This window comes from Galleria mellonella, unplaced genomic scaffold (genome assembly GCF_026898425.1).
Source record: "Galleria mellonella isolate WM207_F2 unplaced genomic scaffold, CSIRO_AGI_GalMel_v1 utg139, whole genome shotgun sequence".
NCBI lineage: Eukaryota > Metazoa > Arthropoda > Insecta > Lepidoptera > Pyralidae > Galleria > Galleria mellonella.
In genome coordinates this window covers 616,040-642,428 of record NW_026441995.1, presented here as the reverse complement: position 1 = coordinate 642,428, position 26,389 = coordinate 616,040, and the positions used below count along the sequence as shown (strand labels likewise).

The 26,389-nt window shown below is 34.9% G+C and overlaps 1 protein-coding gene and 1 pseudogene across 6 annotated transcripts; one reads left to right on the top strand and one right to left on the bottom strand.

The window, feature by feature from the left end:
- The first annotated feature begins 1,282 nt into the window (after positions 1 to 1,282).
- On the top strand, positions 1,283 to 19,293 carry LOC116413544 (uncharacterized). 6 transcript variants are annotated; one of them, XM_052903500.1, is made up of 5 exons: positions 1,283 to 1,732; positions 13,549 to 13,681; positions 15,416 to 15,507; positions 16,769 to 16,892; positions 17,464 to 17,702. In XM_052903500.1, exons 1-5 carry the CDS (start codon positions 1,592 to 1,594, stop codon positions 17,655 to 17,657), a joined length of 684 nt encoding a protein of 227 aa, XP_052759460.1. In that variant the 5' UTR covers positions 1,283 to 1,591; the 3' UTR covers positions 17,658 to 17,702. The 6 variants fall into 6 exon arrangements, with proteins under 6 accessions (XP_052759460.1, XP_052759461.1, XP_052759462.1 ...); XM_052903497.1 differs by lacking the exon at positions 1,283 to 1,732 and adding an exon at positions 11,851 to 12,618 and having other exon boundaries at positions 17,464 to 18,056; XM_052903499.1 differs by lacking the exons at positions 1,283 to 1,732; positions 17,464 to 17,702 and adding exons at positions 12,058 to 12,618; positions 19,254 to 19,293 and having other exon boundaries at positions 15,416 to 15,544.
- A 547-nt stretch (positions 19,294 to 19,840) lies between these two features.
- LOC113520460 (uncharacterized) lies at positions 19,841 to 25,238 on the bottom strand (annotated as a pseudogene).
- Positions 25,239 to 26,389: the final 1,151 nt, after the last annotated feature.

The following is a 26,389-nucleotide window of genomic DNA, read 5'->3' as shown; positions in this document are numbered from 1 at the left end:
TTGTGCTTAACAAAAAAGAAGTTGAACTATTGATTGACTAACATAGTCTATAGGGGGGAAGGATTGTTATTAATGGGGAGGTTAGTCCCCATTGCTATCAATATACCCTATCAGGTCAACCTCCACACGGTTCCCCCTGGAAACTATTGTGACTAATTTATCGTTGAATTCGTCACGATGGGCTAACTGATCCGCCTTTTCATCCTCACCTATCACCTCTCACTGGCACCCCGCCAGTGTATACCGATAGCGCAAGCGGGGTTACCATCCTATTTTCACCTGGTAAAAAAACATAATCTACGGAGGGGGAGGGAGGGACTGTTAATAATGGGGTTTAGGAGCCCCATTGCTGGCAATACACCCTTTCAGGTCGACTTCTTCGCGGTTCCACCTGGAACCCATCGTGCTGAATTCCAGATGTATTCATCATGATGAACTAACTGATCTGTTTTTCATTTGATTCTGTTTTTCTATCATCCCTCACTGGTGCCCCGCTAGCATATACCTTTAGGCAGGCGGGGTTACCATTCCATTATCATCCATTAAAAAAAAGACATAATCTACAAATAGTATTGATATGTCTTTATCGACTAATGTTTATACTCTGTTAATTTTGTAACTAGATGGCGCTATATATTAAAAATTATGAATTTATCTATTAGCCGTTTAAGTCCCGCCATAGAATAAGCCACCCCTTCCTTTCCCGTGGGTGTCGTAAGAAACGACTAAGGAAAAGCGAGGGATGGGCAGCAGCGTCCCTCTTAAAATAACTCCAAAGTCTAATTGCGGGTGCCAATCCGCCTACCAAATGTGGCAACTACTAGCAAATGAAAGGAGTCTAATGTTCAGCAATGAACAGTTAAAACCTGAATGAGTATACTTTATTTGCATTATACAATATAGGGGAAAAATAACACAATTAATAAATGTAACGATACAATTGTATAAGTACAGTAAGGCGGTCTTATTGCTGAGAGCAATCTTTTCAAGACAACCTTAGGGTAACGGACTAATTGTTGTACAAGTAGGTATTGTGTAATTAAGAAAATTAACAGAATAAAACATTAAGGAAAATAATTATAAGTATTAAGTATATATAAGTATAATAGTCAAATTAAAAAAAAAAAGATGGTAATGAATTTATAATTTATTTTATATTGGAAGTAAAAGACCCGGACACCGCATAAAGGATACAAAGATCTAACGTTATCTAACACTGCTACATGCATAAACAGATTACACTGTAGGCGACTTACATATATAATATAATTTTGTTTATTTATTTACAAATATTTATTTATATATTGTAAATGACTTGCACAATTAATATTATATTTAATTTATTTATTTACAAATATTTATTCACATATATTTATTTATATATCTTACACACGGCAAATCGTGCCGGCTGGTCTAAAATCGTATAGAGGTAATGAAAACGTGCAGTCGAGTAGCGTTGCCGCTCGATCTATTTTTAACTCGTGACGGTAGCCGCGCGGCCTGCGCGGGCGCATAGACCAGTCGAAAACTACCGCTTTGCTGGACAGTTGTTTTAATATTTGAATGTCGCTTTCGCTTATTTAATATATATATGCTCGCTAATTATTATCTTTGTTTGTGTCCTAGATCTTGTAATGTATATATCTGTGCTTGTATAATCTTTCTCCTTCTGTGTTTATGTGTTTATGTGAGTTGTGAACATTGTGTGAACGTATTTAAACATTTTACAACAGTAAGTCAGACTTTAATTTATCTACTGGCATACCCACCAAATACCTCATCGTCATATATTTACATATTTCCTAAAACACTAAATAAAAAATGTTGCTTTTTACATGAAAATTTATCTCAGAAATAATTCTTTATAAAGATAATTAAAAAGTGCCCCACTTGATTACATTGTTATCAATTTAAGCATTCAAAATATAAACATTCGAGTAATTAATCTTTATAATTTATGTGTACCACTATGAAATCATTTATTAAACGACTTCAAAAAAAGAGCTCTTTACAAAAGAGAGTTATTTAAACATTCCAGTTATTTTGGTTTAAAAACTAAACTACTGGATCGAATTTGATATAACTTCTAAGAGACCTATCTGTAAGTATATCGTTTCGGATAAAAAAAAAGAACATAAAAGAAATAATATGTACGTAAACAAAATAAATACTCAATTACAAAAACTTTACTACATAAAGTGGGGGGAGGGTTTGTTAGTAATGGGGTCTAAATGAGCCATTGCCAGCAATACACCCAATCAGGTCGACCTCCAGGTGGACCCCCCTGGAAACCATTGCGGTTATTTCTAGTGAGATTCGTCACAATGAGCTAACGGACCTGCTTTCATCGTCACCTATCATCCCTCACTGGTGCTCCGTCAGCAAATACCGATAGCACAGGCGAGGTTACCATACCATTATCACCAAAAAAAAAACTACATAAAAGCAAGATAATTGACATTTATTTATTTATTACATCCACTGGGTGAGCCTTACAGTCTTCCAATACGCCCACCCAGGAAAGCATGAATACAACGACATATAAATAAAGGAATATTAATTGATTGTGTCTGCTCAAGGCGTAACAGAAAAATAATAAGACTAAAAGAAGAGAAAAAAATATGCATGTTTGTTTCGACAATGACATAAAAAATACTGCTATACCGTTGCTAAAATAAAAAAAAAAACTGAATGCCTACCTTAAAATTAATGTTTTATTGTAATATATTATTTAAAAGTGGCATATTTTGTTGGTCTCTCAACTTCTGAAATTTACGCGTACGTAATTGTGAGCGCAAACTAGTTTAAAATGAACGGGTAACCTTTCAAACTACAAGTTAAACATATTCTCGCCACGAAACTTCTCATGTTAGACGGTAATGTAATATATCGTGTGCTACATAACATAATTAGGGGTTGCAATCAGCTAATGAAGGCCGCTGGGTGGTGCAGCTCGCTCGATACCAGGTTTAGTAACAATTTTCTGATACATGCTTATCGTAAATACTGATATCTGAGATCGTATTTGACGCCTCTGTTGGATTTGCAATTTCGATGCACACAGTGGACACTAAGAGGGAGACTTTGTACAAAAGTCGATTGCTTGGATACCTCTGTCCCATTTATGTTTCAACCGTGAAGCAGTTGTGTTTGCATGGCTGTGTTTCGGTTTGAAGGGTGGGATATGGCGTGAATTTACTGGGTACAGAAGAATAACACTTGAGTCCTCAGGAATGGCAACGCATGGGGGGTATCACGGGCGAAACAGTATACTCTGTTATGTCCATGGTACTGCTCATGTCTATAGACGACGGTTACCACTTTACATCAGGTGGGCCGTTAGCTTGTTTGCCATTCTAAGTTGTATAAAAAAAAACTAAGATAATTTTTCCATCTCTTGAATCTACATGTGGGTTTATGAATAACTTCCACTCCTTTTGACTCCATATGACGACAACGATATCAGCCGTTTATTATACATAGGTCTCTCCCTACTGGGAGTTCTGCTAGTACTTGCCATGGCAGGCGAGTTAGCAACCACAGGTTCTGGTGCTGTTTTAAGGAAGACGCTGCTACTCATCCCTCGGCCATTAAGTTTCCTTATTTGTCTTTTACAACACCTACGGGAAAGGACGGGGTGGCTAATTCTATATTGGAATCGCATGGAATAGAATAGGCTACCAAATACGACTATGATTCAACGGAGAATTGTTTTTTTTTTCAATTGACTTCAAAAACAAGAAGGAAATAAGGATTTCAATTTGGTAGTATTTTTTTACTTTTTTTTTATACCACTTAGAATAGCAAACAAGCTAACGGCCCACCGACATGAGCAGTACCATGGACATAACAGAGTATGCTGTTTCGCCCATGATACCTCCCATGCGTTGCCATCCCTGAGGACTCAGGTGTTATTCCTCTGTACCCTGTACATTCACGCCATATCCCACCCTTCAAACCGAAACACAGCCATGCAAACACAACTACTTTACGGTTGAAACACGATTGGGACAGAGGTACCCAAGCAATCGACTTGTTAAATGTATTAAAATGTAATTTGTTTTCGACGCGTCATAGAATCCGCCCCTATAGGGTAACAGAATTAATGACAGTCTGCCAAATGTTCACCAACAATGGGTGATCATAATTGTAAACTATTTGAAAATGGAACCTATATTTTATTGACGTAATAAATCTAACTTGAAAGGGTTTGGGATTACGGTGACAGAGGGGTTTGTTAACTAGCATATCAATGCATTCTCGTATCAAATCCCTTAAGGGGTAGACACGAAGGTCTAAACATTATATCCTTATTAATATTATAAATACATTATTGAAAATAAAAAACATTAGAGAATAGAAGAGACAAAATGCTGGGCCACCTTATACGACATGACGATTTTTTAAAGAGCATAATAGAAAAAAAATAGAGGACAAAAGAAGAAGGGGAAGACCGAGGAATAACTACATGGGACAGATAAAAGAAACATTAGGTGTCATGTCGTATAGGAAGGTCAAAGATATGGGCTGGAATAGAGCTGGCTGGAAAAAAATGCATGAATTAGTTGCACCGACAAGAGGAAACTCTTAAATGGAAATAGAGAGAGTATATTATAAATGGTAAAGTGAGTTTGTTTGTTATCTTTTAGCGCAATAACGACTTGACCAATCACTATGAAATTTAGTGTATAATATATTTTAAATACACTATTGATACTTGACACGATTGCTAGTAAATAGTACATGAATTAAATTGTGTCAACAACGCAAATGTATAAAATTAAGTAGTAAATAATATATATATGTTATATAGGATGGAGATTGATCACGAAGTCGCGAGTAAAAGCTAGTTTTTGTATAAACAAAAGAAAATGTACAATTGTTGTAGATTTTATAAAGAAAACTAGCTGACCCCGTAAACGTTGTTTTACCACTTATTGCGAAATATAAAAATCGCAATTAAAATACAGGGATTGATCGTAAAACGATGAAAGTTTAAAGTTGTGTGTATTTTTCAATGTTAAATCATAATAAAATAAAAATGGAAAAATTTGTCAAAAAAATAAAAAAAAAATTTTGGGGATGGTCCCCCTTATCATTGACGGGTATGAAAAATAGATGTTGGCCGATTCAGACCTACCCAATATGCACACTAAATTTCATAAAAATCGGTAAAGCCGTTTCGGAGGAGTTTGGTAACAAACACCGCGACACGAAAATTTTATATATAAAATATTACAGCATATTCAGCAAATAAATCAATGCTAAAATGTAAATCCGAAACATTAGCTTACATGTTGGCTATTACATAATTTTATTTAACAGCGTTCATAACGTTGTAATTATCTGTTCATTTTCAAAAACAATTGAACGTTTTGTCCCGTCATTTATGAAAAACAAATAGTAACTTATGAGTAGGCTGTATGGGCCATGCTCTTTGTCTGTCCAGTTTGGACGAATCTTAAAACAACAATCTATTTAATATAAGTTGACAATAGATGGCGTTGAAAAATAAGTAAAACAGCTAGTTCAAGATAAGAATGTTGCCAGCAAGTAAAATTCTCTAAATTACTCTTTATTATTGCTCTGTTATATTGATAAATCGTAATACACCCTTCCCAAAGTATCATTCAGTTCCTAGGACTCGCTAAAACCCTTCCTAGTGCCAACATTAAAATAATAATTTGACATAATTAAATAACCTTAATTAAGAGAGGAAACGTAGAAGGGAAAACTCTTAAAGTTATAATAAAGTTAATTTAGCTTAATTTGAGTTAATTGTGTTTTCCTGTCCCCTATAAAGGCTAAGAGAAACATTTCTATTTAGAAAATTTAAAAATATTCACTTTCAAAACTTTAGGAATAGCACGAAAATATCGAGGAAGATTTTGAAATTGTTCCAGTTGGAAATATGTAAATGGAATATTCAACAAGTCTCTCCGGCCATAGCTAAATAGATATAGTAGAAACATCAGAGAGGATACAGTTCTAAGAAAGATGTTCCAGAATTTCTATTTATAAAGTAGATAGATAGATAGATACTCTTTATTGTTTCCTCCATAAGATTACAATAGTAAACTTATTATAGATACAAACAATTAAGAAAATATTACATTTAAATAATTTAATTAAATTATTTGACAATATAGTGAGTATAAATGAAATAATCATAACCGGCGAGCGTATATAAAAAAATTATGAATATGGATAGAATGAATGAGTATACTTATATATAAATCGTATCGTATCGTATCGTATAAAAGGCCGGCAGCACACGTGATCATGGGCGGCGGTAGTCACTTACCACCAGGTGAGCCGCATGCTCGTTTGCCCCCTGTGTTGTAAAACAAAAAAAATACTTTATTTGCATTATACAATATAGTAAAAAAAACAACACAATTAATAAATATAACGATACAATTGTATAAGTACAGTAAGGCGGTCTTATTGCTGAGAGCGATCTTTTCAAGACGACCTTAGGGTAACGGACTAATTGTTGTACAAGTAGGTACATGGTTAGGTTGTATAATTAAGAAAATTAACAGAATAAAACATTAAGGAAAATAATTATAAGTATTTAGTATATATAAGTATAAGATTCAATTTAAAAATAAATTATTAATAATAATAAAGTGATTAACTATATATTAATGCTGCCTCTTTAACATACTTTTATGTAATTGGGTTTGTATAATTTAAGTTATATTATATTTAAAGTGCTTGAAACTGATAGAAATTGATTTCTGACTACCCATCTTCTAAATAGCGAATATAATGAACACACATAATGTATTTTATCTATATTTCTTTCTTTTATTTTTTTTTTTCAGTGGAATTTCGCGGCTCACTTTTGGCCATAACAGAATATCAGTGTTTTGCTCTTTTTAGGGCAAAGCAGTAAGTTGAGTTGTGACCATTTTGTGTTACTGTGGCACACGCGTGAGGGGAAAAAAATTGTTACAAATTTTATGCATTTTGTTTGTTTTTTTTTTTTAATTTTTTGTACGTGTATCTTTTTCTCAATCAGTGTGCTGTAAGTAATGCAAATAAATTATTTATCTATCTATCTATCTATCTATCTATCTATATGTATAATATATAATCCCAGACATGTTAAATATGTACCTAATACTAGATTATATAGATAATTATAGGCATAAGGAAAACAGATTAACATAAAATAAATGACTAATATAAAATAAGAAACGAAAGAGGCTTGTTTGAATCGATGTATTGTTATATAGTTGACGTTCCATTTTTTTTTTTTGCCTACACTAATGGGAGACAGGCGTCACAGATTTTTTTTTTTTATTTTTGTGACACAACAACAGATTACAAACAAAACTTTTAACAATAGAATACAACAATAGCATTATAAGTTTGCAATCCAATTATAGTTGTACTCAACATTCACAGAGACGAAACAGAATAGGTTGATTTTTAACACAAAAAAGAATTAATGATAAAAACTACATACATAACAAGAATTAAAAACAAAAATGTATGTATGTATAAGTTAATATATAAATATCAATGTGTATTAAATATATAAATAACATTTTTTCAGTTACTTTCAATTATATAAAGTACCTTCTTCGTATCTTCGTAAATCATTGGGAATTTTATCAAGTGATTTCACGCTAAATACTTTATGAACTAATGATGTCTCACAGCACAGTAGTGACATATCTATGTTGAAGGCAATCTATCCAACATCTGCGTCCTCCCCATTCGCTACACGTCCCAGATTTGCCATCCTTTTACGTCTAAGATGAGCACTGCATATTTCACTGTGTCATTCAGTAAACATCTACTGCGACATTTCAAATTCAGACTCTACACAGTAGCAATTAAAGTCTCGTTTAAAATGTTCCGTTCCAAAAGAAATGCTTGAAGCTTTCTCATTGTAAGTAACTAAATAACAGAAGTATAAGGGCTGGAATATTTAAAATGTTAAGTACACTGGGGATGTCATTGACTCCAAATTGGAGACAGATTTTTAAATCAAAATAAGAGGATGCACAACCACAATGGTTTCCGAGAAGAACCGCGTGGAGGAAGACCTGACAGGGTGTATTGCTAACAATGGGGCCGCTAGTCCCTCGAACACCAAATTATTATTTGATATTTAGTAGCACTGCTTTATCACTACATGCTGACAGAGGTGGAGGAAAAGGAATTGTTAACAAGGGGATCTAACAGATGAAACGGAAGGGATTGTTAGTAATCCAGACTAATAGTCCCATTGTTAGCCATATATTGATCTGTTCTGTCATTTATGTATATATATATATATATATATATATATATATATATATATATATATATATATATATATATATATATATATATATATATATATATATATATATATATATATATATATATATATATATATATATATATATATATATATATATATATATATATATATATATATATATATATATATATATATAAAGTAGAAAGTAAGGATATGTATTAATTTATTATTTATTTAACTATTTATAATTGCTCCTGTCCGTCCAAAGGTTGCCTGGAAGAGATTGTTTTTAGCGATAAAGCCACCCATTGTTATCTCACTGTTATTATTTCTTGTAATTGTTTATATTTATAATAAGTTTACTATTGTAATCTTTTGGAGGGAACAATAAAGAGTATCTATCTATGTTTTATCTTAACACGCCATCTAGAAGTGATTGATATCGCTGACTTTCCTACGAGTACTTCTAAAATCATGTTTTTTTTTATCTTGAGTTTGTTTGTTACCTACTCAATATCAATCGATAATCATAAAATTTACTTACAATTAGAATTTGATAAAAATTTCGAAAACTTGTGCTTTACCTAAGCAAGAAGCAGGATATTTTTTTTTTTGTTTTTTTTAATGAGTGAAAATGGTATGGTAACCCCGCCTGTGCTAACGGGATACGCTGGCGGAGCACCAGTGAATGGTGACAGATGAGAATGAAAACAGGCCAGTTAGCCCATCATGATGAATTCATCAGGAATTAATCATGATAGTTTCCAGGGAGAACCGCGAGGAGATCGACCTGGTTGGGTATATTGCTAGAAATGGGATTCTCAGTCTCCATTACTAACAATCCCTCCCCCCCCCCCCCCAAGAAGCAGGATATTAGATCAGAATAGATAAACACTTTATTTGAATCATAAATGATTCAAATAAACACACAAGAGGCAGAATGCTGAGCTACCTTATACGACATGAGGATTTCTTTAGGAGCATAGTAAAAGGAAAAATAGAGAAAGAAAAAGACCGAGGAATGACTACATGGGACAGATAAAAGAAACACTAGGTGACGTGTCGTATATGGAGGTCAAGGATATGGCCTGGGATAGAGCTGGCTGGAGGAAGATGCATGAATTAGTTGCACCTACAGGAGGAAACTCTTGAATGAAAAGAGAGTGGTACACGTAAATTGACAATTGAATTCATAGAATCAAATAAATTACTTTTTTTTAATATAAAATAAAAGATAAAATATAAAAATATGTTTTCGCCATGTGTGTCGCAGTGACCCAAAGAGGCTACAGCTCGGTGATAGTTTTGCTTAAAAGCAAAGCAATGATATTTAGTTGCAGCTTGAAGTTAGGCTACACGGACGTGTGCAATACGCCCAAAGTGTAACCCTGTATGACTAAATTCACAGACAAAAGTAAAATTGTACTACATAGTGTTTGTAAAATATGCTGGTTCTTGTTATTATATATTATTATTTATATGATTTGTAAGTAAAAATGCCGTCTGTTGACTTGAAGTATTGTATGTATTTTTTATTTTATTTCGATTGTTTATAAATATCCTTTTTTATAAAAACTATAATTGTCAGTATATGTAAAAAAACGTTAATTTTGAACACATAGATTAAATCCCTATCCTGGTCACGCGGACAAAGTGGCGGGCATAGTTTAATTTTATTTGTATTTATTTATTTATTAATCTATCAACAACTTCATGATTAAAACTCACAACTACATACATAAGAAGAAAAAAATAACTTATGTAAATATATAAAGTCATTATAGGCAAATGTCTAATTTTATTATAACATATATTGTTTTCAAAAATTTTTCCGAACCACTTTCCTATAGGGATGGTCGACTCGACTGGACCCAAGATCTACTGTATACTGACGAAACCCTGTACGATCTACCAATTACGTACTTCTTGAAATCTCAAATCTCACATAGTTCAGTACACAATTATGTAGTATTGTAGTATTGTTTATTTTATTAAGAGGGATAACATAAAACTGAAAGTTATTCTTAGTAACTACTTATTTATATTAGTGTGAGCATTGCATCTGAGCATCTTCCGCTAGATTTGCAAAATCTTAAATTTTTTGCATTGCCACGATCGACTGGACTAATAGTCGCGGTCGACCGGTTGGCTTCCTCTGCTCTATATATTGTTAGCGGTATCTCACTACTTTGTTACCCCCACATGTCACCGGAACCATATAAGCCGAAGAAGGTCCGAATACAGACCCTTTTATGGCCTTCAAGCGTACATCCTGCTCCAACAAATCTCTGTTACTTTATTAATATAGGAAATTGGTAATAGCACTCACCAGTATTAAGCAACGCCGGGATCAGGATCAGTATTAAGGAAAACCAGGACTAGGATTTTGGTTACCTACACTAGTTAATATTAGTCAGCAAATTCAGTCAATGTTTATATTATCGCCTGCCATTGAACCAAGGAGGTTCTTAACATTTATTTAATCTGATAGATTGATAAATGTTAAAATATTGATTGTATGTTACATTCAGGTGATTATTATTTACCAGAGGGAGACTTTGTACAAAAGTCGATTGCTTGCGTACCTCTGTCCCATTCGTGTTTCTACCGTGAAGCAGTTGTGTTTGCATGGCTGTGTTTCGGTTTGAAGGGTGGGATATGGCGTGAATTCACTGGGTACGGAGGAATAACACCTTAGTCCTCAGGAATGGCAACGCATAGGGGGTATCATGGGCGAGTATACGCTGTTATGTCTATGGTACTGCTCATGTCTATAGGCGACGGTTACCACTTCCCATCAGGTGGGCCGTCAGCTTATTTGCCATTCTAAGTTGTATATAACAAAAAATCTATCTATGTTCATGTAAATTATGCGATTGTTTTGTGCTTGTGTCTGCTCTTTAAACTAAATTCTAAGCAAATTCCTAAAAATATGTACACACAACATGCTAGCTATTTACAATATCACTATTTCCATGTAGATACACTCTTTGGAATCAACTTCCAGCAGCAGTATTTCCGAACCGATACGACAACATAACCTTCAAGAAAAGAGTATATTCCTTTTTAAAAGGCCGGCAGCACACCTGCTATGCCGCTGGTGTTGTGGGTGATCATGGGCGGCGGTAGTCACTTACCATCAGGTGAGCCGCATGCTCGTTTGCCCCCTGTGTTGTAAAAAAAAAAAAGATAAGTACTAAAGGTCTCATAAATGTTCATTATTTTTAAATTTTTAAATTATATATATTACACTTTCGAATTACACCGAAACAAATCTCTAGTGACGGGAAAGGCCAATAACAAACTAAATCGAATAATGGTATCATCTTAATCCTTCTGGGATTCTAATCGGAAATAACTTTATTTAAACAGTACGATGTTTATATAATATTTATTTCTTATTACATTCCATAATATAATTAGTAGATAACATTTTAACTTCAATTATGGACCGTGTTGGGCACAGCAAGTACAAGAGAGGAGGACAACACTTTTTTTCACTTTGGAAATAGTCTAAGGATCTGTTACAATATTATCCAGCCATTGAAATTGTATCACGATAGGTACGTATTTTCTTATTATTATTATTCATTATTTAATTATTAATTTTAATTATTTAACTTTATATATGTATATAGTATAACTTTATTTTAACTAAAATGCGGGTACACAATTTACTAAACAGTGATTACTCCACTAGGCTCGCAGCCCTGTATCGTAGTAGTCGGCGAGTGGCTAATTAAGTTAGTCCATATTTATTGCCATTTGCAATCCGGTTCTTATACAATTTTATCATTAGGTACTCGAAAGTTAACTTTATTATTTATTAGTAAATATTTTGTGATCATATTTTTTGCATCTTCATTATCTAAGACTTTTATTAAGAAAAATATTTCTGGGGTTTAACCCTAAGAACAAGGTCGAAATCTTTAGTTTAACACTAAGAAGAAGGGTTTACCGTATTTTTTATAAAAACTAAAACTTCTTACAGACATATTTTAGCTATTGTGTTTAATGAATTGACATTTGTCAAGTTTATTACTTAATTAGTTGAATTATATGTAAACATGGGCCAAAGCGTAGAGCAATCGGAATTAAAGTCGTACAGTACGACATCTGGTTTGCGAAACAGCTTAGATTCTTCATTTGAAACCACTGGTAATCCACCAGCCCCGCAAATCACATGCAGCGACTTTGGTGAAGGGTCTTGCGGTGAGCCACTGCTGGCTCAGCACTTAGTTATAGATTTTTCTCCAACCGAAGAGCTGGATAACGATGTTGTGCAAAAAAAATGTTGTGCTTTCTGGAAATTCATCCGGAGTAATCCGGAGCTGCAAACTATGATGAAAGACGCAGTTAGTGTTTTTCTTTTTGTGTTTTTCTCTTAAATTATATAGATAGTCTTGATCTTGATCCAGGTTGTCTGTAAGAGATTGCTTTTAGCAATAAGGCCGCCTTTTGTATATGCACATTCTGTATTAATATTCCTTGTATACATCTCTATTGTGCGCAATAAAGAGTTTATTATTATTATTATTAGTCTTCCTACAAATGCTTTACATACAATCAGGGCATCTTTTTGAAGTGAAAACTTCTTTAAGTGCGTTGAGCATATCTTGGCTGAGATGGGAAAAACCATTGAACTCATAACACTGTTACCGTTGCCACAACTGAAACCCATGAAATGGCAACGCATGAAAGGTACCACAACGTATCACGACAAAGTTACAGTATACTCTGTTATATCCATGGTACTTATACATGATCATCGCCTATTATAGACTTCCTATGATAGGCGATGCTTACCACTTTCCATCACGTGGGCCTTCAGCTTGTTTGTCAAGCTACATACAAAAAATACAAAAAGGAATAGTATCAAGTGATATACACTTGACCAAAATGGAACAGGTGCTTAGATCAAATCACTATAATCTATATCCCAAACAAGACGAGAATATAACCGAAGAGACCCGAAATTTATTGCTGTAGCAGTATTCCAAATCAACAACTGTCCACTCCATGTTAAATATAATCATCATGTGTCATCGTGCTAAAGGTAAAGGAGTTAAGGGGCCGCCTGAAAATCAGCGCTATATAGGTACATCAAGCTGGAGATGTACATATATAGCAACAGCTGAGGCGGCTCTTATTACCAGCAACACCGTTTTTTTTTTCTTTTTGTTGTTTTAATTTTTTATTTTCTTAATACTGGTAATAAAGGTTATCTATCTATCTATCGTAAGTATCTATATTCTTAGTAAATTTATAAAATCAAACAATTCCAGAAACCAAATCATTACGCCAATACATCTGTGTCAAGCCATAATACATATCAAGAGGAGAATGTAGAACTAATTAAAGAGCCCGAAGTGAGAGAAACAACGGCAGTATCTATGCTGGAATTCGTCGAAAAAAAAGGTTAGTCTACATAGGAACTCCTAAATAACATTTTTTTGGGCTATAGTATCCTTCGAAACTGTCTATCAGCAGAAACAAATAATGTTTTATATTGGTTTTAACGTATTATTTCGTTTTTGGTATGTGGAAAATATGTCGAATGTAAAAGTAATGATATGTTATCATTACCACTCTTGGCCACAGCAGAATATCAGTGTTTTGCTCTTTTAAGGGCAAAGCAATAAACTGAGCTGTGACCATATTGTGTTACTATGGCACACGCATGAAGGAAGAGTAACAAAGGAGATTGTTAGATTATATATTTTGTTTTTGTATTTTTTTTTTATTTGTGCTTTTTTATTTTTATTCTTTTGTCTCTTTTGCTGTGTATTACGTGTATGTTTTTTTTTTATTGTAATTTGTGTGCTGTAAGTAATGTAAATAAATTATCTATCTATCTATCTATCTATCTACCACTAAGTCCAGTTTCAAAATTAATTTACAAAAATTCTTAATTGAGAGGCAAAAGTTAGACATTCCAGCAAGTTACCTCTATGTTCCATTTGTTTGCTAGATAAACTGTCATATCTGTCTGTTTACTGTATAGATAATCTGGTAGTATTGTTTTATTGTTACCCTATTCCCATTGGCCGCAACAGAATATCAGTGCTTTGCTCTTTTGAGGGCGAAGCAATAAACTGAGTTGTGACCATTTTGTATTGCTATGGCACACGCACAAACGAAAAATTGTATTTAGCTTTATGTATTTTTTAATCATTTATGTTATCTCGCTTTTTTGTATATGTATGTTGTAATTTGTGTGCTGTAAGTAATTAATGCAAATAAATTATCTATCTAATTTATGAAATAAATACTTTTTCACCACTGAGGTGGTAAACGAGCATACGATTCACATGATGGTAAGCGGTTACCGTAGCCTTTGAACGCCTGCAATACCAGGGGTATTACGCGCTCGTTGCCGACTCTGAAGAAGCCTCTTTACCCCCCTTTTGAAGAATCCCATGCTGTAGTTTCTTGAAAAAACTTCGACAGGGAGCTCATTTCTTAATCTGAGCATTCGTGGCAGAAAGAATATCTGAAACCGCGTTGAATGCGACCATCTAAGCTAGAACGTACAAGGTATTACCCTAGAGGATATGAGGATGAACTCCCTGTCGCCGGTGAGATGTATATATGACTGTACTCTACGATTGCACAATGGTAGAAAGTGGCCGTAGGCATCGTATTGAACAATTTCTCTGAGCACAATCCGTTGTACAAGCGGTAGAACACGCAGAGGAGGCAAAATCTCTCCTAAAACTTAAGGGTTCGATAGCGCTTATAAACCTGGGATCATCGACAATTCTCATTCTCTATTTCTACCAAAGGGAGACTTTGTACAAAAGTCCATTGCTTGCGTACCTCTGTCCCATTCGTGTTTCAACCGTGAAGCAGTTGTGTTTGCATGGCTGTGTTTCTGTTTGAAGGGTGAGATATGGCGTAAATTTACGGGGTACAGAGGAATAACACCTGAGTCCTCAGGAATGGCAACGCATGGGGGGTATCATGGGCGAAACAGTATACTCTGTTATTTCCATAGTACTGCTCATGTCTATAGGCGACGATTACCACTTTCCATCAGGTGGACCGTCAGCTTGTTTGCCATTCTAAGTTGTATAAAAAAAAAAGCTAGAATAAAAGGAAACTGCCATAAAGAAAGGTATATTTTACTTGTTCTTTCATATTATTGAACAGGACTTATTGATCGGACATTTGAAGCAAGGCTGCCTCAACCTTTGTGTTCACTCGGCACCAGGGAGTATCCTGAAGATGATAATCCTTCCAACGTACGCGAGACAACCCAAAGAAATAGAAATAAAACTTGTAAAACTTTTTTATTTATATACTGGCTTTTACCCGCGACTTAATCTACGTAACCGAGGTATCACATCTCCCATATTTAGAACTAACAAAATTTTTCATCGTGCCTCCCACCAAATTGTTTATAATTATTCCTCTCCATCCAAAGGTTGCCTGCAAGAGATCGCTCTTAACAATAAGGTCGCCTATTGTTTTCTCATTGTGATTATTTCTTGTAATTATTTATATTTATAATAAGTTTACTATTGTAATCTTTTGGAGGAAACAATAAAGAGTATCTATCTATCTAAAAGGAGAAAAAAGAGACTGTTAGTATTGGAGATTAGCAACTCTATTGCTAGCAATAGACCCTATCAAGTAGACATCCACGCGGTTTCCACTGGAAACCATCAGATTGGTTTACTGTTGAATTGGTCACGATGGGCTAACTAACCTATTTCATCCTCACCTATCATCCCTCACTCGTGGCCTACCAGTGTATACAAATAGCGCAGGCGGGATTTTTATAATGGGTGAAAATGAAAAGGTAACCCCGCCCGCGCTATCGGTATACACCGACGAGGCACCAGTGGAAGATGATAGGTGAAAATAAATGCAGGTCATTTGGCCCACCGTGATGAATTCGACAAGAATTAAACATGATGGTTTCCAGGGGGAACCGCTTGGAGGTCGACCTGATAGAGTATATTGCTAGTAATGGGGCTATTAGACCCCATTACTAACAATCCCTTTCCCCCCGCGCAGGCGGGGTTACCATTCCATTATCATCCATTAAAAGTACCAGAGTAAATAGTACCCTATATCCTACTCCATCATATACAGTATGTGCATACCAACTGCATGACGATTGATTAAGGCCGTAAAGGCATTAAGAGTAAGTAAGAATAACAGACTAACTCACTTTCATTTTATAATATTAGTAAGGATTTTCTGATACATTTCTGAGCATTATGGAAAATATGAACCAAAACAGTTCACAATATGCGTTTTTATAGGTAATGGATTTTGTTGCTATAACGGAATTCCATTAGCTAGAGTATAAACTAAAATCCTAAATTCATAAAAACTAAAATCTCCTTTAACGATTACACTATTTTTCACTTTCTTTCAAATCGGGAATTTGGTTTGAAAGAGACAGGACAGTTCAATACCTGAAAAAGGTTTATGAAAGATTTGACGTTTTTATTAATGAGAGGGTAACTTTATATGAACGCTTTCTACATGCAGCATGTACTTGTACCGGAGTATGCAAGTCCTGCAGTAGAAAACCTCGTGACAGCCATACATACACCCAGGCAGAAGTACAAGTTTTATGCGAGACGATGCGCATCTGGGACAATGAACATCCAAAGTAAGTAATACCACAAGCAAATTACTTCGGTTAAAAAAATTCTATCGATGATAATAAAATCCTCAAATTTGAAAGAAATGTAACGTATATACAAACAGCATGGGGTTTACCAGAGGGAGACTTTGTACAAAAGTCGTTTGCTTGAGCATCTCTGTCCTATTCGTGTTTCAACCGTAAAGCAGTTGTTTGCATAATTGTGTTTCGGTTTGAAGGATAGGATATGGCAGTGAGTTTACAGGGTACAGAGGAATAGCACCTGAGTCCTCAGAAATGGCAACGCATGGGTAGCATCATGGGCGAAACAGTATACTCTGTTATGTCCATGGTATATTTTAGGTTTATATTATATGTCTATATTCTTCAAAAAAGGGATAAAAAGACTTCTTCAGGATTGGCAAAAGGCGCCCTGATATTGCAGGCGTTCATAGGCCTCGGTAACCGCTTATCATCAGGTAGACCATATGCTTTTTTACCGCCTCAGTGGTATAAAAAATAAACAAATATATATATATATATAAGAATTGACCTTCTTTTAAAAGTGGCTTCAGAACACTCTTTTGTTTTAATCCAGGTCAATGGAACCTCCGGGACATCCTCCAGCTCTCGGCCACTGTATCATGCAAAGAAATTCCCACGCTTGATGGCATTCATATTTTAGCATACTTGCATTATTTTGCTACTATACTTAGTTCAGTTTTTACTTTGTTGCTTTATAATGTAATTATACTCATAATTTACTCAATTATTCTTTTACTATTTATTTGATAAATAAAATATTTAAAAGACAGGCTTTTTCAGACAGAAAAATTTGTGACACTGCGACCTTTCCATGATATTTTGAGCTCGCCCTTTTTTAAAGTGCGCCGGTAATTCCTATCAGCGATAGGAATTTTAAGATGTTTTTTGTAGCGATGTTTTTATCTCCCCAGAATATAGAGTGTGTTTTTCATAGGAGATATATCGTTTATGTATTTGTGGGCTGCAGCTACGCATTAAGTGCTGCGGCGTTTCTTCCTCATTGTGACAAAATATGCAAACGCTTTTTGGGCATAAGTCCAGTTGGGCCATATGCTTGTTTAGTTTGCAGTATCCAGCGAGAGCCTTTGTTAATACACATTTTTACTTACTTTCTCTCTCACACATTTTTTTTAATATATGTACTAAGACACGTTGTATATGATCCTTTAAATAAATATATATATATATATATATATTAGATGAAATCAAAATCGTTAATTGTCCTTTTAAAAAAACATTCTATCAATAAAAATAAACATTTTCGCCAAAGAAACAAGGTCGAAATACGACAAAAAATTTTCAGCCTCCCATGACACATCCAAGTTAGGATAGGAGCCTCAAAAATTTTGTTCTTTATTGCACAATGAAACTGTACAAGTGGCGAGCTTAATGCCATATGGCATTCTCTACCAGCTAACCATTGGGTAAAAACAGAAAGCGTATGAAGAGCAGAGGTGGTGAAAAACATGTGACAATTATTGTTAAATACCAAAATAATTATACATAAGAAATACACATATAATATATACACATATATATATATATATATATATATATATATATATATATATATATATATATATATATATATCATGGTTTATAAGAAGCTTGACATTTTTATGATTCAAGGTGTAATTCTCACGCTATCGCTAACGACTAAGATTTCATCCTGTATCTTGTACACAAACCTTGGAGCCTATTCTCTACGTATTTGCCTTGGAAAAGTATTTAAAGTTAGTTGAAACTACAATTTTAAGGTAGATGCTTTATTTTGAATCTTCGAATGTAATAAAGTAGGTTCTTGGGATTTATCTACGACATGTATGTATTAGTAGGACCTATTACTCTTTCTACGTCTACGGAAGATACAAACCATAGACTTAGTATAATGTACTATATAAACGATCTCATATGAAATGCTTGGGCACCTCTGTCCCATTCGTGTTTCTACCGTGAAGCAGTTATGTTTGCATGGCTGTGTTTCTATTTCAAAAGTGATATATGGCAGTGAATTTACAGAGTACAGAGGAATAACACTTGAATCTGTATGAATGGCAACACATGGGGAATAATGTGGGCGAAACAGTATACTTTATCCATGATACTGCTCATGTCTATAGGCGACGGCTACCACTTTCCATCAGGTGCGCCGTCAGCTTGTTTGCCATTCTAAGTTGTATAAAAAAAGAATTACTATACTTATAGTATATTGCAAACACAGATTAAAAATAGAATTGCCTTTCACCCGGTTATATAATCTTTGATTGTTGTTTGACATTGTTGAATTAAAAAATTGTTGTTATACGTCTACGCCGATATAAATATCAATGTTATGTGTTTCAGGTACATTGAGAGCTGCATTTTCGTCTAAAATAATCACACCTTAATTTTTATTATATTTATAATTTATTATATATTTTTTACTTACGTTTGTAATTAATTCTATTTATTTTTTATTTTTTTAAATAAAATAAATAAATTTTTAAGGAGTTTATATTTTTCATATAATTAATATTTTAATTATCATAACCATATCAGCCCTTAACCGTCCACTGCTGAAGCCTCCCCTTGGGGGGTTTTGCCTGTAGTTGCCATGCTTGGCAGGCGGATTGGCAACTGTAGTTAAACTTTAGAAATGTTAAATTAAGGGGGTCGCTGCAGCCCATCCCTCGTCCTCCCTTAGTCGCATCTTTCTATACATACAGGAAAGGAAGGGGTGGCATATTGTATGCCGGGACCACACGGCCGTCTACTTGTAATATTAATAATAAAATACACAGACACATTATGGAATATTTTTAGGTGTTAATGAATTATATACTATATTATAATAGATTCAATTTAATTCTGTCAGTCGTTTGTATTCTGTTAATACAATAATTTATCAAGGTTTGTCGTACATGATCCTCATGTTGAGGCATTCAGTTTTAACGCGTGCGTCAAAATGGCGCATGTCCGTGCGTTGTTGCGCGGTGCGATCTGCGTCGTGCAGTATGTACTCCCGGACGCCGCAAAGGCAGCGTGCGCCGCATGCGCTGTAGGCGCAGCGGCCTTGTACCGCTCCCCATGTCCCTGGCATTGGTGAACAAATCATCGAATCATTTTCATACAGTCATTCTCATTACAGGTATATAACGTGGAGTATAGTGACTATAAAATTAAAATTAGCAGTTACAGTTAGAAATACATTTCACAATTGTTAATGTCAGGTTTGAAGGGTGGGATATGGCGTGAATTTACTGGGTACAGAGGAATAACACCTGAGTCCTCAGATATGGCAACGCATGAGGGGTATCATGGGCGAAACAATATACTCTGTTATGTCCATGGTACTGCTCATGTCTATAGGCGACGATTACCACTTTCCATCAGGTGGGCCGTCAGCTTGTTTGCCACTCTAAGTTGTATAAAAAAAATGTAACAACAGGAATAATAGTTAAAATATAACATTACTGGTTGAACCGTTATGCCTTCTAAGTGCAACTCTTTTTGCGCATGCTCCCATTAATGTATACATCTCTCCTGAACTTCCTCGTTATCTTCAGTTTGTGGAGTGAAGTCTAAGACCAAGTGCTGAGCTCTGAAAGGTTCTCCCGTCGATCTGCCAGGGTCCACCACGGATACAACCTGAAATCTTAATTTTTAAAGCAACTTGATACAGCAAACAAACTGGCGACTTGATGGAAAATGGTAAACGTTACCTATAGACATGAGCAGCACCACAGACATCCCAGAATATACTGTAATACCCAGGGTATACCTCATGCATTTCTAAACACTAAGATGTTATGCCTTCGTACCTAACCATTTTCTTTTTCTATATTACACATTGACTCATAGCCATTTGATAGTAATTATAAAGTCCGTCCATAAGAATTGCATCTAACCTGCATTCTCCATCATACCAGCTTCATTATCATCATGTCAACCATAATATCCACTAATAAACATAGGCCTCCCCATTGATGGGGTATTGCCAGTAGTTGCCACGCTTGGCAAGTAATTTACCAACCGCAGTTAGGCTTTGGTGATGTTTTAAGAGAAACGCTTCTGTCCATCCCTCGCCTATTAAGTTCTCTTACTCGCCCTTTACGACACCCACGGTAAAAGAAGTGGCTCGTCCCATGCCGGGACCACACGGCAAATATATCTACGAGGGGGGAAAGGGATTGTTAGCAATGGAGTTCGACATTGCTAGCAATATCAGGTCCTATCGCCCTATCAGGTCGACCTCCACGTGGTTCCCCCTGGAAACCATAGTGAACAATTCTTGTTGAATTCGTCACGATGGGCTTACTGACCTGCTTCATCCCCATCTATCATCGTTCACTGGTGCCTCGCCGGAGTATACCAATAGCACGGGTGGGGTTACCATTCCATTATCACCCATTAAAAAAAATATATATCTACGAGTAAATCCATATAATCTTTTCTATATAAATAACTATACCAAGTTAAAACATACTAGTAAATTAAGGGATCTACCCTTAATAATGCCAAATTGTGTATTCAAAAGGACTAAAAAACAAATTACAAATAAAAAAAAAATAAACTAAGACACAGTTGTATAATGCTGTATGTTGTTGACTTTTGTATAAAGTCCCTGGTGAACTTACATTAAAAGCTTCCACTGAAGCTTGGTCACCAGAAGTAGACGCAGACTGTGGCATCACCTCCCAGCACTGGCAGCATAGCATAGACAAAGCAAAGGTCAAACAGTCAGAGACCGCTTGCGCCTAATGCCACAGAGTAATAAACCTGTAAGCAACAAGTAACTAAATAAAGAAAAAGGTAAAAACACATAAGTAGAAAACTGTTGACTTTCTTTTCATGTTTATAAAAATTAACTCGATGAAGTGACGACGTCAAATACATTGCAGGGAGTCAGTGGATGAAGGAGGCTCAGGATCGTTCCTTATGGTAGTCTATGGGGTAGGCCTGTGTCCAGCAGTGGACAGATAACGGCTGAGATGAATTCGCCCGTTGAACTTTGTATAACCTACAACGCCATCTGTTGAAAGTAATCCTAAGTAACAATTCCCATACACAATTACCTATTTCAATTTTTCGATTTTTCAACTAAAATTTAGGATTTTCCCTATTTTTTTTTCTTTTAAACTACTTTTGTATTACAATAGACAAAAAGAAAAAAGAATATTCAAATCAGTCAAACTGGTTTTCAGTTTTTTACGCCGTGTGTCCCTCGGCATAGAATAGGCCATCCCTTCCTTTGTCCTGGGTGTCGTAAAAAGCGTCTAAGGGAGGACGAGATATGGATAGCAGCGTCCCTCTTAAAACATCTCCAAAGCCTAACTGCGGTTGCCAATCCGCTTGCCAAGCGTGGCAACAAAAGTGGAGCAAACCTCCCTTATGGGGAACGCTTATATCCAGCAGTGGACAATTAACTGATGAATAACGATTTTTTCATAATTTATAATTTTTTATAATATTAAGAATTCGTTCCGAAAAACAGTCAAATTCAATCATAACATAATTTGTATTCATTTTATGACGTAAACTTCATGGAACGTCAAATCAGAGTTCCTTCAGAATTGACGAACGGATCACGTAACGCGTCTGACGGACAAAAATTATGAACTCCACTTTTACTTTACAATGAAAAAACCTTAAGTAAAGCGAAAGTTGCAAAGAAAATCTGTTGAAAATACAAACTAAAAAATTATTAGGCTCAAGTTTGTTTCAGAGTTGTATAAGTTTGTGTATACATTCGACAGATTGATGGGTAGGTCAACATATTGATAAATTTACGTCAGACATTTACCGTTCGTCTGTCTGTCCTAGCATTACTTTTTTCCTGATCGTGTCGCGTCGACCAAGATACCATTTTTACCATTACTAGATTCATGCGTTGCTATTCCTGAGGACCAAGGTGTTATGCCTCTGTACCCTGTAATTTCATTGCCATATCCCACTCTTTACACAAAAATGCAGCCATGCAAACAACTGCTTCGCAGCAGAAACAACAATGGGGACAGGGATACCCTAGCAAGTTATTTTGTACAAAGTCTTTCTCTTGTTAGTGAACATATTCTTGTTACGTGGACAAAGACAATGGACAAAAGCTAGTATGAAACTAAACTAAAACAAATCTTAGAAACTACTTTAAAAAAAATACTTAAAATTATCTATGCAACCTTGCTTCGCCAACGTTTCAGAATTAACGCCACCGAAGATAAAGAAATATATATCGTGATATAGAAGCTTTTATTATCCAAGAAACTCGGCCAAGGAAACGTTTGGAATTGTTTAAAATTTTTACCGGCAATATTTTTATGGTCGAGTTAACATTTAAAATTTCACACTCGAGTTCACACCGAACAGAGTGGAATAAAGAACCTTTTCTCTTGTTGGTATTTCGTGAGAGAGGTACTCGAATAGTCAACGTTTCACTGGTTTACGAATACGCGGCCAATTCTAAATCGATTACTTTTCAATAGAATATAAAATCTTCAAAAAGAAAAAAGTTCTAAATTTGGTTGTAATTTTTTTTTATCTTTATTAACTTCATAACTCCGTTATTTCTAAACCGATTTGGAAATTATTTTTTTTGTCTGAAAGGATATACACCAGAGGGAGACTTTGTACAAAAGTCGATTGCTTACATATATAGAGATACAGAGGAATAACACCTAAGTCCTCAGGAATGGCAACGCATGGGGGGGTATCATGCGCGAAACAGTATTCTCTGTTATGTCCATGGTACTGCTCATGTCTATAGGCGACGGTTACCACTTTCCATCAGGTGGGCCGTCAACTTGTTTGCCATTCTAAGTTGTTTAAAAAAAAATTACTTACAGATTAGTAGCATAATTTTTTTATCAAAAACGATTTGGTAGTTTAATTTTATTTATTTATTTATTCATTAGTATACATATATTCGTACATGGCGGACTTAATGCTGAAAGCATTCTCTCCCAGTCAACCATAAAGAAGTGTCAGAATACACGAACTAATAGTTCTTAAATTAAAATTAACAGATTTTGTAAGAATAAAGTCGATTTTTTTTTAAGGTAAACAGTTTTTAATTGCAATGTAATAAGTCTATGACACATCTTGTCGTTTAACAGTGTGTGTGCGTATGTGTGCGTTCACAATTGAAGTCGCTGTTTGGTGAAGCAATATGTACTTGTGCTATATTAAATTCCGAGGGAAGGTCCAAAAGACCTTTGTCCCAATTACATAACCCAATTACTTAATACGGCACTTTTCCAAATTCAGCCCTAACTTCTAGGAAATGTCCCTTCTGCGAAGTTCAGCATTATAATTTTTAAGCGGCTCCAATAGGTAAATGTTATTTAGATATTTTAGCAAATTTTGAGCAATTTTCAATAGACTTCAAAAAGAAGAAGGTTCTCGATTCGGTAGTATTTATTTTCATGTTTGTTACCTCATAACTTCATCAGTTGTAAACCGATATTCAAAATTGTTTTTTTAACTGAAAGCATATACTTAAAATGTGTTTCCATAGAAATATTATGAAAATCTGTTTAGTACTTTAGTTTTTAGAATAAAATAACTGGTTTTGTCACATTTTAACTCGTTTTTTTTGGGACACGATCTTTAATTATGTCAGTTCGTTTTACAATAGATAGAATTTATCCCCATATTGGTCCCATATTAACTATTTTATCATTGTTTTTTCTGGGAGAGGGAATTCTCTGTTTAATCGAACGGCTCGCAGTTCCCCAATGAAACCGTTATGGTTAATTCCTGGCGATTCGGTCTCCATGAACCAACTGACCTGATTATCGTTCACTGGTGTCTCCCCAGAGTATATCGATACCATAAAATAATATTTTATATAAAACTCTTTATATTTTTTTTTATACAACTTAGAATGGCAAACAAGCTGACGGCCCAGCTGATAGAAAGTGGTAACCGTCGCCTATAGACATGAGCTGTACCATGGACATAACAGAGTATACTCTATATATATATATCGCCCATGATACCCCCCATGCGTTGCCATTCCTGAGGACTCAGGTGTTATTCCTCTGTACCCTGTAAATTCACGCCATATCCCACCCTTCAAACCGAAACACAGCCATGCAAACACAACTGCTTCACGGTAGAAACACGAATCGGACAGAGGTACTCAAGCAATCGACTTTTGTACAAAGTCTCTTTTTATTTTATAACATCTTTTATAAAAAAATAATAATAATAATTAATAAAAATAATATGGCAACAAACCTCTTGATGAGAGGATGCAAGGCATAACAACTAATAGTAAACATTAAAAATTGCTTTAATTATTTTTTCTTTATACATATTCAAATTTTAAAGGTATAGCAAAATTGTTTTGAAAGATACGAAATGACGTGTAGCATCTTAAACGTTACTTGTGTAAAACATAGATTAAGAATTGTGATTACTATTCTCTTTCTATGTGTACAATATAGGTAAACATAGATAAATATCAATAATAAGATAAATACAAAGGTTTTTTTAATGAGTGAAAATAGAATGGTTAACCCCCCATGCGCTATCGGTATTTTTTCTACACAAAGCAGGTATTACCTCTCACCAGAGGGAAACTTTGTACAAAAGTCGATTGCTTGGGTACCTCTGTCCCATTCGTGTTTCAGCCGTGAAGCAGCTGTGTTTGCATGGCTGTGTTTCGGTTTGAAGGGTGGGATATGGCGTGAATTTACTGGGTACAGAGGAATAACGCTTGAGTCCTCAGGAATGAGGGGTATCATGAGCGAAACAGTATACTCTGTTATGTCCATGGTACTGCTCGTGTCTATAGGCGACGGTTACCACTTTCCATCAGGTGGGCCGTCAGCTTGTTTGCCATTCTAAGTTGTATAAAAAAAAGGTACCAAGCTTAGTACTTTATAATGAGATAAATAAGTAAAAAGTATTTTATTGTATCTGAAAATACGATCGTAAAATTCATTACCTATTACAATAAATCAGCGAGATCACCATAGGGGGAGATAATGGAGATGTCACATGATTTACACGTTAACACCTTGTACATATATCTTCCTGTTTAAACCAGTTTATTTCGTTTTAAGAACCAATAAATTCCACCTCGTGACATTAAATAACATCTGAAATCCGTGAAAATATACGAAAGATGAATAAATTATTGGCAATATCAAAGTAATGGGAAGGAATACCATTGGAAGGTATAGATCACACCTATCTTTCGAGGTCTTGGAATGTCTTTAAATACAGTAAAAGCTCCTTATTCACGCTTCCTTTATTCCCGTTTTCACTATTCGCGGATTAAAAAGTTGATTTCTATATTAAAAAGGATTACGTATCCTTTGTAAACGTGTCGGCAAATAGGCTAATAAAAAAGTAAAACAGACTTTATTACAATTACGCCTAAAGTACGTTGTCAAATGCTGTCGCCGCTGTATAAGTGTTTCGGATGTCCATATTCACGGTATATGTGTTCGCGGCATATTTACAGAACGTATTCTCCGTGAATAAAGAGCTTTTAC

Excerpts from the sequence above, each read along its gene's own strand:
- LOC116413544 (XM_052903497.1), top strand. The coding sequence starts at position 12,331 with ATGGGCCAAAGCGTAGAGCAATCGGAATTAAAGTCGTACAGTACGACA. Across the intron at positions 12,619-13,548 it reads AAACTATGATGAAAGACGCA|AAACCAAATCATTACGCCAA; the intron begins GTTAGTGTTTTT and ends AAACAATTCCAG. Across the intron at positions 13,682-15,415 it reads GGAATTCGTCGAAAAAAAAG|GACTTATTGATCGGACATTT; the intron begins GTTAGTCTACAT and ends ATTATTGAACAG.